The 14491-nt window shown below is 42.2% G+C and overlaps 2 protein-coding genes across 2 annotated transcripts; both read right to left on the bottom strand.

Annotated features, from left to right (window-relative positions):
• Window positions 1–792: 792 nt before the first annotated feature.
• On the bottom strand, window positions 793–10937 carry T265_04046 (hypothetical protein; the record flags this gene model as incomplete). The annotated part of the gene is made up of 3 exons (XM_009168681.1): window positions 793–1504; window positions 1545–2182; window positions 10866–10937. The coding sequence occupies 3 exons, from the start codon at window positions 10935–10937 to the stop codon at window positions 793–795; spliced, it is 1422 nt and encodes a 473-aa protein (XP_009166945.1).
• A 1564-nt stretch (window positions 10938–12501) lies between these two features.
• On the bottom strand, window positions 12502–13889 carry T265_04047 (hypothetical protein; the record flags this gene model as incomplete). Its single annotated transcript, XM_009168682.1, has 2 exons — window positions 12502–13213; window positions 13252–13889. 2 exons carry the CDS (start codon window positions 13845–13847, stop codon window positions 12502–12504), a joined length of 1308 nt encoding a protein of 435 aa, XP_009166946.1.
• Between the last annotated feature and the right edge of the window lie 602 nt (window positions 13890–14491).

The raw sequence follows: 14491 nt of genomic DNA on the forward strand, positions 1-14491 counted from the left end.
TGGTTACGCGATAACATAATTTTTTGGTCAGCTGGTCGCTCATAATAGGCCTCTGTGTGTCTCCTGATTCCTAGTCTGTATCGGTACTAGCAACTTGCTTGTAGCATCACATTCCGCTGCGCGCAAACTCATTTTGGTTTATTGATTATATGCACGAGTCCAGTGGACAAACCACTGCTAACCGGATAACTGGTCACAGATAACAGACAACATTTGAAAGAGGCCAGACTTCGGTCAGTTTGACATAGGCTGATTGAACAGGGTACATTTTTTTTCTATTCCTTGCGAAGGAGGCAACAGCTTCTAACATCCGAATAGGACACATAAAATAGTACAAAAAGAATCTAGAGAAGGTCGTACAGAAACGATTGTCTCCTCTGATTCGCCAGCACGCCTGCTGCGCTATTTCACAGCACTGTCTAACCTGTCCTCTTACGAAAGCGTGTTAATTCACACAAGTAAAGTGTTATACCCATAAATTTGAAAAGAATGCAAGGTTCTTGCCTGGAATTCCTCATTAGAATTTCAAGGGTTTCGTGCACTGGTTTAAGTACACTCTATGCTTATAAAGGACCATGGTGAGTGATGTGTGTTCCAGTTAGTAAGCTTGAGAAAGTTAGGCGAACGCTCCCGGATAAAGACTAGGACTAGGGAATACCAACGGACAACGGTAACCCTAAACTTTTGACATAATAGAAAAGCAAAACAATATACCATTGTTTTATAGGATGAGAAAATGCACTGAAAAATCAAACAGAAGATAATGTAATTGTCCAAAAGCGCACTGTACATTTAATAGGTGTCAGCAGCTTCTTCGTCGTCCAAATCTTCGTCCATTGCAATCTCTTCATAATCTTTTTCTAAAGCAGCCAAATCTTCTCGAGCCTCCACAAACTCTCCCTCTTCCATTCCTTCTCCAACATACCAGTGGACAAAGGCCCTTTTGGCAAACATTAAGTCGAACTTGTAATTCAGTCGATGCCAGGGTTCACGTATGGCCGTCAGGTTACTTAACATACATACGGCACGTTTGACCTGTGCTAAATCACCTCCAGGCACTGCGGTCGGTGGTTGACTGTTAACACCCAGCTTAAAGCCTGCTGGAGCCCAGTCGACGAATTGCACTGCCCCTTTGTTCTTGATGACAGAAATCGTATCAATGGCGTCTTTAGAAACCACATCGCCCCGATACAGTAAGCAGCATGCAATATATTTACCCGATCGCGGGTCACACTTAACCATCTGGCTAGATGGATCGAAACAGGCGTGTGTGATCTCGGAAACACTGAGTTGTTCATGACGTGCTTTGTCTGCAGAAATTATCGGTGCATAGGTAGCCAGAGGGAAATGTATCCTTGGATAGGGTACGAGATTAGTTTGGAACTCGTTTAAGTCAACATTCAAAGACCCGCCAAAGCGCAGCGATGCAGTGACAGAGCTCACCACTTGGGCAATTAAACGATTCAGATTTATGTATGAGGGGCTGGAAATATTCAGTTTGGATCTGCACTAGAATGAGACCAAGTAGATGAAACCGAACTTACTTGCATATATCGTAAATAGCTTCATTGTCCACCATAAAAGAACAGTTCGAGTGCTCCAAGGTCGTGTGCGTTGTCAGAATCGAATTGTATGGTTCCACTACGGACGTCGATATGGTCGGCGCGGGGTATACAGCAAATTCTAATTTTGATTTTTTTCCATACTCCGCATTCAACTTTTCCATAAGAAGTGATGTGAATCCAGAGCCGGTCCCTCCACCGAATGAATGAAATACAAAAAATCCTTGCAAACCATCACATTGATTGGTCATTTTTCTCACTCGATCGGTCACTGCATCAATGAATTCACGTCCGATGGTGTACCGTCCTCTGGCATAGTTGTTTGCGGCATCTTCCTTACCTGTAATCATTTGTTCGGGATGGAACAATTGACGGTAAGTGCCGGTGCGCACCTCGTCGATTACAGTTGGTTCAAGATCGATAAAAACGGCTCTCGGCACCTGTTTGCCTGACCCAGACTGGCTGAAGAACGAATCATGATAGCCATCATGTGGTCCGACACCAGTTCCATCGGGCATTTGTCCATCAGGTAGAATTCCATGTTCTAAACAGTACAACTCCCAGCAGGCATTACCAATTTGAACGCCAGCTTGACCAACGTGTATGCTTATACACTCGCGCTAGACGGAATGATAAGGCTTAAAAACAAAATTGCCACAGTCTTACCATAATGACAACGGAATACGACGATGGTTCAGGCCAAGGCTTCTGAGTGAAGCAGCGTCGAAATCAGGCTTCTTTCTGATGTTGTGGCGGTACGAACAGGTACAAACTCCGATTGACAGGCTTACTGTTAGGCTCGAGTCTGATTGTGTTTAGAGCTGAAAGACACAACCTACTGCTGCACAGGTGGATTGGTACTACACACATGAAGTTGTGCAAAATGTCACCTTGGTTCAAATGCGGTTGGTCGGCTGGTTCATGAGCAAATCTTGTAGATCGTACCTACATGATACAACTTACACTGCACAGTGTAAAAACGTGCTCGTTTTATGCATTGGATTAAAAAAATAGCAAGAAGCGACAGCAACAAGCTGTTTTCAAAGCTTGGAGATTGGTATTTAGGAATGAGTCATCATCCCCAGATTGCACCGGTTAAAATGTAAACTTACCTACGCACACGAGGCACTTGAGTTTGAGCTTGACGGAGTGTTTATATAAGAAGGACAAAAAAGAACTGCAAGCAAAGCTCGCAGATCTGAGCTTAATTTTGACTTATAAAGCTTTGCTCAAGTCGGATGTGATAGATTATCAACCGTTAAATTGATGAAGCGCAAAATTTTTAGGAAATTTGAACCAGCCAAAGTATTCGGAGATAAAATTAATTCTTCCGTAGGTTTGAATTTTTACTGAGCTAATATTTGGTAAATAAAACGACTTGTTTTAGGCCAAGCGAGCAGTTTAGTGCTCACTTGTCATGTGCGCAAGCGCGGTTAACTATCCCATTGTAATGCGGTGGGGGATGGAGCCTAGAATTAAAAAAAACTGACGAAACCTACTTGGCGAGTACGTCCAGGGCAAGCCGCGTAGCAAACTAATTTTCGGTAATAACCACACTCTGCTTCAATAATTACCATCTCTAAATACAGGTTTTAGTACTTATGGATCACTTCAAAATAATTGTGAAAGTTTGGAAATTGGCGGTGAACTTTCCAGACATAAAATGACACATAAACGAAGCCAACTGATCATATTGTGGATACAGCCACATTGTTGATCAGGTGGTTGCCGTGTTACTGCATTCTTTAGTGTAATGCGTCAGAAAATGCCGACAAAGGGGCACTCATTGGTTGTTATTCAGGTGGCTCTTGGTTCATTTTTCGAGGTTGACAGTCAGCTTGTGAATGTTTTGTCAGTATCCGCTAGGGCGTCATCCGTACAAAGCTGAGCTACCAATATTTAGACGGATTGCTAAGAGCTATCTATGTTAGAGCTCAAGGGCACTGAAACGTTTACCAATGATGCCGTATTTTAGTCGTAATGTGACAATGAGTTTATTTTGACGAAAATACTGGATCAGAATAAATTATTCGAAGAGTTGCTCACTGTTTTATATTGATGGTAGTTCAGAGTGATCAAAAGTTGGGCTTCTACAAGCAAAAATACATTTGTGTTCATAAAAATATCAAGGAATAACGTTGCCCGGTAGCCTGTGCTAGGGCCTCCGACCTCTGATTGCGCTATTTCAGAGCATGATCTAACTTCGAAATGTGCTGGTATCTGTGTCGAAAGACATTTTTAGGGAAGTGCGGACAGCTATTTATGGCACTTTGTTAAATAAAACCCAGATTACCTAATAATGACCCATAACAGGAAAACACTCAATGTATGTTACGTGTAGTTGGGATACTTGTAACCCAGGTGTATTCATTGGTGGCCGATAGATACTGTCTGTTTCATAGAAAGTGCTGCCAACCGAGAATGCCAGGAAGTGAGTTTGAACTGAGAACAAGGCCTCTTAAAAATCGAAATAGGAAATATATCCTTCACTGTAAAATGTAAGTTGCAAGTCTACTGCAGTTTTCTCCAGTTTATACGTTAGCATTGTATTCATTTCGTTAAACTGGTCCAACCATTCGGAATAAAATGAAAACCAGCTCACTAATGTTTCCTAGTACTGCACTCTATGCTTGAAAAAAACTCTGCCCTGATTTCACTGAGCCTCACATTCTTTTCTTATGTTGATCGATCAATTTCAGACTAATTTTTCTGCATGGCGTTTTAATGTTCCATTGCACATTACACCAGGTTAGCGGTTGAGCTGTTGAGGATATCCGCCTTTCATATGGCTTGTCGCGGCTTGCAAGGCAGAATTCAATCTGACGATACTCCGTTATTCAGGACGGCCTACTAACAATCATAACATTGCCTATACAAAAGGGAAACCACCAAAGAACAGGAAGTCGAATGCACGCTGAGTCAAATTCTGATTGTGCCACTTGAACTAGCCAAAAGTGGAACTCTCTGTAGAATGAGTATAACCTCCTTTTGGAATCATGTACAGTAAACCAGCAGTTAGTTAAGGAATTCGGTCGCCAATGCATTCTCATTAGTCATCCTTCTTGTTCACTCCAGGTGACGTAGATCATGCTCTCAATGGACATTTTAGCACTGGTGAACCTTACTTGTTTTGCTAGATTGAAACTTTCCAAGCTGCCAAAAACCCCTTTGGGCCAGATGCTATTCATGGTAATAGAGAAATACTATTGATGTTCTTGGACCAGCTATTTTAAATTGTTTTAGAAAATCGGGGGGAATACTTGTGGCACTTAAGCCAAGCTAAATCGACTGGGGTTGAATTGTGCCAATTAAAGTAGATACGTGGCCGGAATCATACTTAACGGTAACTCTGAGCAGCGGGTTTGGTGTGTCGTAATTCTTGGTATTAATGTGATGTTAAAATTGTTTGTTCTTTTCATTCCCTTCCATGGAGGTTCCTTCTGCTGTTGTTAGCGTGCAACTGGAGTATTTGCGCCTGTGGTGTGGAACGTTGCGCTACAAGCATAAGCCATTCAGGCAAGACAATATTTTAGTAATCCCATTCAAATTATTCCTGTTTGGACAAACATCTTGCTGTCAGAGTACAAGTGTCCCGATGTGTCAAAACAAAATAGCCTTGGCTTCCTTCTTATTAGACGTAATCAGCAGTGTACAACAATGATCACGCAGCGAGTCGAAATCCGGACATCTGACATGTGAGGCCAGTTTGTTACCGCTATTTCATCAACACACATTGAAATCATCCGAATCATTGCGTCTGAGCAAGCAAATTTGCTTGCACAATGTTTGGACAGTGTGATTAAGTTATTCAGTCTTCAGAACTACGTTTGATAAACTACAGTCTAAGTATATCTAAAGAGAAAAGAAGAGGCGAGTATCGCAAATAGGCGCACACGAAGTTGCGACAACCACTGTGGCTCTGTTCCATGTTACCAGAAAAAAATAGGGCTAAGAATAATGATTTGTAAGAACGGCACCAATGGGCAAATTACTCGAAAGATTCAGAAAGACGGGATAGAAGGTTGTGGAGTGTCCAAATCTGAGGAGAGGATATCGCCTTACGAATTACCAACCATAGAAACAGAGACCTACCACCTACTGCATGTTAAATTCCATAGGGATTTGCACCAACGGAGACCCAGGGAAGAACATATAGCTCCATCCGGTTTGTTTTTGATACCGAAAACAAGTGAACAATAAGCAGTAGGGTGAAATAAATGGAGCTGAAACATTGGTAAACAGCACAGGTTTTTTGAGGCTCAATGATAGAAGTTTTGTGAGATAGTATGACAGGTTTTATCGGGTACTTTATATTATTATTTTGTAGACCATAGACTATAATCTTGTTTGTCTTACGGAAAATAAATACTACAATAAGAGTCAAAGAAGTTTCACCCAAGCCTTCCTACTCAACCTGTAAGAAGACAGTCAAACTTATTCAGTAGTATTGGATCCCAAGGGGGAGGCATCTCCGTGGAATAGGCTAGCGTATGAACGTATATGAATGGGAAACATAGCAAGCCTTTGGATTGTCCGATAACCGGAAGTTGAAATTTAGAGAAGGGGAAATAGCAAAGTTTTTGCGGTATGACTACCTGTTCGAAAAGCGTTGCGCACCTGGATGCTGTCTGAAACTATGCAACGTTAGATGCATCTGTAGATTCTTCGCAGGTGTTCTACTCGCTCGAAATTCACAAACCCGTCTTGGATGGTATTATGCATGCAACTGTGTCAAGGGGAGCCCAGGTGCAGAAGAGGTCTTGAGACCCTTACAGGAGGAACAGCAAAAATATCAAAATTACCACTGACTATGTGAGCATAGCCAATGTGCTGTGTCAGGCAACATAGAAAAATTGGTTTCGATGAACACGTTGAAGAAGCACGTATCTTGAATTCATGTTCTTCGCCAGCATACTAACTTATCTACATGTGCCCGGGACCTAACCTTACAGTTAAACGCCTGGGGCTTCCCAAGCAACGCCATGAATAGGGGGAAAACACACAACCTACCCATTTGTGGATGGTTGTAAAAAAAACCCAGATCAACAAAGTGAGTCCGTATGTAACTCGCACCTTGAATAAGTAGGTGTCCTAATTATGTTTATGTCCCCACAATGACATCTGCATCGTTGGCCACTAATCACTGGAAAAGTAGCTGGACTCAAGTTCGGTGTTATCCATCCGTTGCAATTAAAACTGCGGAGTGAGTCTTTTGGAACCTTTCGAGCGTCTTTCCACCATTTGCCAGGTATACAGCTGTGTGTACCTATCCGTGCATAAAACTGAAACATATTGGGCTCACTCGGATTCGCAGTTAATTTACTCTTCACCCACATGCAAACCACGACCGAGAGAAGATATCGGCTCTTGTGTGAGCTTCTCAGCGTACGCACAAATCAATAAACCCAGCGTGATGAATGGGTGCGGTTAGAACTTAGCATAGAAGATGACAGCCATAATGTGCATCCATGAAGACACCCTGTGATTCCGTGAGACTACACAGAACCAGTTTCCAGAAAGTTGTTTGACGTGTGGATCGATTGCGCAGCACTACTTACATGCGTTTTGGAATCTTTCTTGATGAAACAAATAGCAGTTTATTGATTTGTGCCACAAAGGTAGTTGAAAAAGCCCTGTGCTGAAACCAAGTGGTCTAAACATTCCGGAACGCTGACAGGGCTAATCAGGGTTGGTTACGTAGGTAAGGTGGCAATCAAAAGATGCTTGATTTTGTTGCGGTGTTATATTGCCTCACAAATAAAATGAGACCCGATGATGTTTATTTTTTCATCTTGATAGCATAGAAGACCATTACAGAGAAAAACCTCTACGAGAGAGACTATGTCACTAGAAGTAACTTCAGCTCGTCAGCTGAATAGTAGGAATATGACACACTGGATTTCTGTTAGGTATGTCTAGGCAAATTGATACATGTGGTGAATCGTTCTTCTATGATATATCGGCCTTGCCAGTGTCCACTGAGTAAAGTGAACATACGTATGTACGTTAATCTGATCGGGTTACGCTCCCCCAGTCCTGCTAACCAGCGCTTTGCATGGAGAACATAGGCTGCTTAATCTGGGCTAGTCTAGTGTAGGAGGGCTAAACGTTTCTCATGAGTCATTCAGATCGTATTTCTGATTGAAAGTACTGAATTTCGGAACCTGTCCTATTAGACGATTTTCATTCACTCACATATGCTGGTTCAGACAGGTAATTATCATTGAGCCCTATGAAGGCTGACTAACGGGCAGCGATTTCAATACTGTGATTCCAGGTGGCATGAATCTGGTGAAAGATGTAGATAAAAGTATAAAATTAGCAAGAGCAGTTTTCTACACAGCAACGAGTTTTCATCCATCGATGTTTCATTCAAGGATAGTCTTCAACAAGAAAAACAGAGGACTCAACATAGTCAATGATATGGAGGCAGATTAAAAAAAACACATTCCTGGAAGCAAACAATTTGGCAAATTTTATTAATATAGAGAAGCTTGCTCGTGCTAATGGTAGTACGTTGTCATTAAGGTTGCACTACCAAACTCCTTAGAGAGATCAATCCTTTACAAAAGTCACTGATCCATGCCAGTTGGGGGAACCAAGCCATGCTATCTAGAAGAAGTCGGGATACTCTACTACTTATTAAGGCCTGTTTCAGTTTTTGCCAGTCAGGTTTATTGGAAAAAAACCTAAAAGAAAACTCACAGTCTGACTAACGGTTTCAATTTTAGGGAAGGATGGAATCTTCATCTGTGGATTGAGTTGGAATCTAGGGTTTATCGCAAAACCAGGTCAAAGCAGCCACACTGTCGGATCAGTTGTAGTTGTCTAGCCGAGCCCTTTTGTTGGCTGTCTCGAACTGAATGTGGGAATCTCAGTGTATGCACCCGAAATCTTACAGTGCATTCGTTTCGTTGGCCTCTGTATCGCTCATTTGTACCTGCTGGCATATTCGTGTCGGCGGTGACAACGCAGCTACACGACTTAGAATTTCAGACTGAACTTTCGGCGTTATCGAAGGGAGTACCCAATTTCCGAAATCGCTACATTATAAAATAATAAGAGGAGGTATTTGTGGGCTACAGTGTGACTGTACTTTGCTTTATCATGTGCTGAACTGCAGTGGTTTGCTTCTCTATTAGCTCAGATTATACTATATTATACTATGCTATGCTCAGCTATGCTATTAGTCAGGCCAGTAAAAGACAACTGACAAGTGGGAATGATCGTCTGCACTGTCATTTATGGAACAACAAAGGCTTCAATGATTATTTTGCTCATTAGGTTGGTGAACAAGCTACAGTTTTACACTTAAACAGCTGTTTGTCAGCGTGGATAAACGAAATTCGTGTACGGATAACATGATTTAAAGCATATCCAAAATTTTGCAAGGAAATACTTGTGGGTTTTCTCAACCACTTTGTCATTTGAGCACATTTCGTGTAAGAAATGGGGTTCAACTCAAAATCAGATACATTGTGTTGTTGTAGGGCTAACCTGGAATCTTTGCGTTAGACTAACAATGAGAACTTCAGAAATTAACCTCTAGCTCATAATTTGATGTGGATCTTAGAAACAGGCACTTGTAACGAACAGCTCATTGTTTACAGTGCACAATGCACAGTGCACAACGATAGGGTTGGTCGTGCATAATGGCATTTCCTTGTGTAGCTCCCCCTCTTGATAGAACATTTGCAGAATATAATCGGTCTACTGGACCCATGAAGAATTTTTCAGCATTGTTGATCTTGGGCGATTAGGTGGTCAAGAAAAATCGATCGGCTGATTCCAGGGTTGCTCAAAATTCTGAGAATAAGTATGCAACTTGTAGTGTAATGGAGGCAGTGTTTAACTTGGCGATTGAGTGGAATTTGGGACGGGCCCATTATTTGCGGGTTCATTGGAAACCTTAGTAAAGCCAATCTGTTGTTTGTTTCCATTTAGTGTGCTGTTTCCATCCTATGAGCTTTTGAGTCAGAAGCTATCGAGAAAAACGCTCCGCTCGTGTATTACACAAGTGCAACTTTCGAAGTGATTACTTATTTGCGAAGTAGTAGTAGGATGTCTGAAACAGTTCCTTAGAAAAACGGCAATGCAAGACGCAACCGGATTGCAGGATTATGGACGTTCTATTTCCGAACTGCTTGATGGTGATATGAAAGTTCAAGTAGATCAAATGTTTGATTGGGCAATGTGCACACCTGAAAAGTTTTGGTCACTTGCGTGTACGTTGGTTCGGATTAGTTGTCTACTGGTTGGCGTTTTTTGTGGTAAAAGCCTGTCACAAATGAAATCGTGTTTATGAATAGCTTCAGTGAATCATCGATGCACGCAAAGTGGCCCACTGCTCACTTGAGCCTCAAATTGATTTTTACCAGTATTTGGGGACGATATTCAACGGTCGATACGCAGTAACAATAAAACTGTGTTTAGAGCTTCTCACAGTTTGTGGAGCGCGGTTGTGAAAAGTCGCGGCCACAGCTGATTCATAGATCCACAGGTGTACAGAGAAGGACCAGCAGAAATAGTAGGTAAACGTCACGTTGCAAGCGAAATATCGCGTAGCACCGGAATTGTACAGTCTGTTCTCGACCGCTTAGTCCCAGTTGGTGGATTTGGTGAACGTTTTGGAGCGGCTTTCAATGGTCGTATTTTATGATGCAGCAATTTATTACTCGCTCAGATCACTTCACGACTTGAATTGTAAGGGAAACCACTTGTGCATTTAGCTGAAATTGTTAAATAGTGGTTCTGTATAGCAGAGCTATTAAAATTCAGCCAGTTTATTATTCGTCTCACCAAAGGCGTGGCCTGATGAGGAATTAGCTGCTAGGAATTGTTACATTCTGACAAGAACGCACTGTGTGAAAAGTAGCTCCATGATTTTCAAGGCCATACACACAGGGACAGATATACACATGGGGATGTGTATTTTGTAATGAGCAAACTTAAAAAGCAGATTTAAAAGAACACGTGTATTGGCTTTTGATCAGGTTGTGTGTGCATGAAATAATGGCTCTAAAGCAGTTATTTGTTTTCTCAAAACAAGTGCCCTTTTTGTGCGTCAGCCATTAGCTAGCATTAAGAGCTTGAAGCAGCTTAGTGTTTACGGCACGAACTCACTGACCGCAATCTCTGTATTTAGAACTCAACCTCTGCGTCTCGACTGCTCCTGTCTGGGCGTGAGCAACCTGGCTGAGAAACCTGAACAGCCTTAGCTCTTGTACTTTCTTCGAATGTTACGGCAGCTAAGCACCATACAGCGGAACGACCATTACTTCTTTGGTTTTGTGGGAGACTCACCTGGAACCCAGCTCGATCTCTCGTTTGTGATATTTCTTTGAGTAGTATATTAGATTGCGACACCTCGAACATGGTACTAACTGAGATATGAGACAGCCCGGTGCAGCACATTCAGTTGCATATCATAAAGTTACCATAAATGATACATTCACCTGGGTTTCAGGTGAGTCTCAGGCAAAGCCAAATTTGTCTGCATACGAGTGAAGTTCGCTGAGTTACAGGTCACTTTGATATATGTATATAAACAAGTGCACCATCCTAGAGGTCAATATATAGGGGGATAAAAAATTTTCCCCGACAGCAGTGCCCGTTGGATGGGAACACAAGGGCAAATGATTGCCTGTTGCTCTTATATTGGTTTAAGTAAGCTTCAGTTGTTTGTGGATGATTTTGACATCCTGGTATATATTTCTGAGAAAAAAAGAACCTCAACCCTGTGTGATCTTTTTGGTGGATTCTGGGTCACCTTACCATCCAGATCTAATACTGATCCACTTATCACTACAAAGTAGTAGTTATCTGGGGGAGTTTGACCCTATCAATGGATGGTGGACATAATTCATATCCCCTTTTATTTTTGCGTTCTGCACTAAATGTGCGATGGTTGATAGAAAGCCTTTGGTACTTCTCTAATGCCCGGTAGTTCGATGCAGGTCAATACTGACGTATCATGGTTTCTCTTAGTCATTCAAATTAACATCAGGCGCCCATTATTGCCATCAGTAAGCTTTTGAACAGAACCTGCCGTTCCACTCACGTAGGGGGAGGGAATATTACCCATCGACGGACACCCTAGCAGACCACGGATAACAGCCCTCTTGTTACTGAAATTCCTTGAATGCCTGAGGATAAACTGAACCTTGTCGCAACGGAAGTCACTTACTGCGCAAGACTGAACGACAGGACTGCAAATCTTAAGATGACAACTATGCCTTTGTAGAAGGGATAGGGATACATCTCACGCCCATTCAAGGGCAAATTCCACTAATTACTTCCTATTATTTCGATGACGTTTTCTCCAAAAATGGTAGCTAACTGCTCACAGACTTTCCAGAAAGCTCACGGATCTTTGGTAAGAACGACAAGCTAAAGGTCTTATGAGTGTGTGGTAACCCCGGCTGATTCGTGGACTGTTTTTCTTCCCCGAACGGCAAACATTTGCCGTGAAAAGAATGAAATTAAAAACAGGCTTTACCTTCGTTCCACTTTATATATTTGTTCAAACGTTGTTCTCCAGTTTTATTTATTTGCCCATGTAATAATATATAAATACCTCAGTATTTAGATGGGTTGTGGCTGGGTTATTTTTTCGTTTCATGTAATTTTTATAATTTTTATATGTTTTGTTCATAATTCGAAGCATCTTACAGTCCTTTAAGTTGTTTCTTTGAATTCCGATGGCAACTGGTCAACGGTTTGCCTGTCACTGCAATCAAAACTTCTAATCATGATTTGATTTCTTAGGTAGGTTGTGAGATTTAACTGGAGTTTTAGTTCGGAAAGAAGTTTCATCTGTTTTCGCGCATAAAAATAAGAAAATTAATTAAAAAAGCAATCTTGCCATGCAGATAAAACAATCTACACACAATGTCGTTATTTTTGTTTGAACTACAAAGAGACCGTGTTGATACATGTTTTAATATTCAGCATCTTCGCCGTTTTCGTCGTCGTTGGCCTCCATTTCTATTTCTTCGTAGTCCTTTTCCAAAGCCGCCAAATTTTCTCGAGCCTCATTGAATTCCCCTTCTTCCATGCCTTCTCCAACGTACCAGTGAACAAAGGCTCTTTTGGCAAACATCAGATCGAATTTGTGATTCAAACGCTGCCAGGCTTCTCGAATTGCTGTGATATTGCTCAGCATACACAGCGCCCTTTTGACTTTGGCCAAATCACCCCCAGGCACCACAGACGGTGGCTGGCTGTTGATACCGACTTTGAAACCAGTTGGGCACCACTCAACAAACTGCACAGATCCCCTGCTCTTTATGCTGGATATCGTATCGGTCACATCCTTTGAGACCACATCACCCCGATAGAGAAGGCAACAAGCAATGTACTTTCCCTTCCGTGGGTCACATTTGACCATCTGATTGGATGGATCAAAGCAGGCATGAGTGATTTCAGATACATTAAGTTGCTCATGGTAGGCTTTTTCTGCGGAGATAATGGGAGCATACGTGGCCAGTGGAAAGTGTATTCGTGGATAAGGCACAAGATTTGTCTGGAATTCAGTTAAGTCCACGTTCAATGAGCCATCAAAACGTAGCGACGCGGTTATGGAACTGACCACCTGGGCTATAAGACGGTTCAAATTTGTGTATGACGGTCGAGCAATGCCAAGGTTTCGTCTGAAATTGTTTTAGTTGTCGCCAAAAACCCAACTCACTTCGATATGTCGTAAATGGCCTCATTATCAACCATGAAGGCACAGTCCGAATGGTCCAAAGTTGTGTGCGTTGTTAATATAGAATTATACGGCTCAACAACTGAGGTAGAAATCTCCGGGGCGGGATAAACGGCAAATTCCAATTTGGATTTCTTTCCGTATTCAATACTAAGTTTTTCCATCAGTAGTGACGTGAACCCCGAACCAGTCCCACCACCAAAGGAGTGAAAGACCAGAAAGCCTTGAAGTCCTGAGCACTGGTCAGTCATTTTTCGAATGCGGTCTACGACACCATCAATAAATTCGCGACCGATCGTATAGTGTCCGCGGGCATAATTGTTTGCTGCGTCTTCCTTACCATTGATTAGCTGCTCTGGATGGTACAATTGACGATAGGCACCGGTACGAACTTCGTCAATCACGGTAGGCTCTAGGTCGACAAACACCACGCGGGGCACATGTCTGCCCGAACTTGTTTCGCTAAAGAATGTATTAAACGATCCGTCACATATACCAATAGACGAATCGCTGGGCATAGTGCCATCGGGTTGGATACCATGTTCGACACAATAAAGCTCCCAACACGAGTTTCCCATTTGGACACCAGCCTGACCAACGTGGACCGAGATGCATTCACGCTAAAAAGTATCATCTATAGATGATAAAGAAAACTTACCATTTCTCTGGGTAAGTAATAGATCTGAACGACGGTTCAAAGTTTGTGGCTCAGCCAGAATGTGTGTTTGAATAGAGCGGCACTGGTTTTGTTGTGAGTCAAGCGTGTGCTTTCACCAATCCTCTCAAAAACAAATAGACAGGAATCAACAATTGGTTAGGGGTATCGGAGTCACGTGGGACTTTACAGTGAGCTACGCAAACATCAGTCTTTTTCGTTTTTTTCCTTCGTTGCCGTGTGCTGCTAGAATCACACCTAATGACTCACATGAGGGCGCCATATTGGTCGAGGTAGAATTCTAACGAACCGTGCTTCGAGAAAACAATGAATGAAAGTGCTCTGAGGAGTGGCAGGCCAACTTGAATATGAAAAGGGTTCACTATACTTTGTGAGCTTTGAACAAGAAACCACTTGTCTGAAGTCTCAAACCTTAACAGCGCTAATCATCGATAGTGTGAATGAAAACACTGTCCTAGTTTCAGCCGTCAAGATGTTTGCCGGTTGTTAGATTATTAACTACAAGGTTCATTAAAGTGATTCTTACACGCCACCCAAGGTATAGAA

The sequence above is a fragment of the Opisthorchis viverrini genome (genome assembly GCF_000715545.1).
Source record: "Opisthorchis viverrini unplaced genomic scaffold opera_v5_63, whole genome shotgun sequence".
Taxonomy (NCBI): domain Eukaryota; kingdom Metazoa; phylum Platyhelminthes; class Trematoda; order Opisthorchiida; family Opisthorchiidae; genus Opisthorchis; species Opisthorchis viverrini.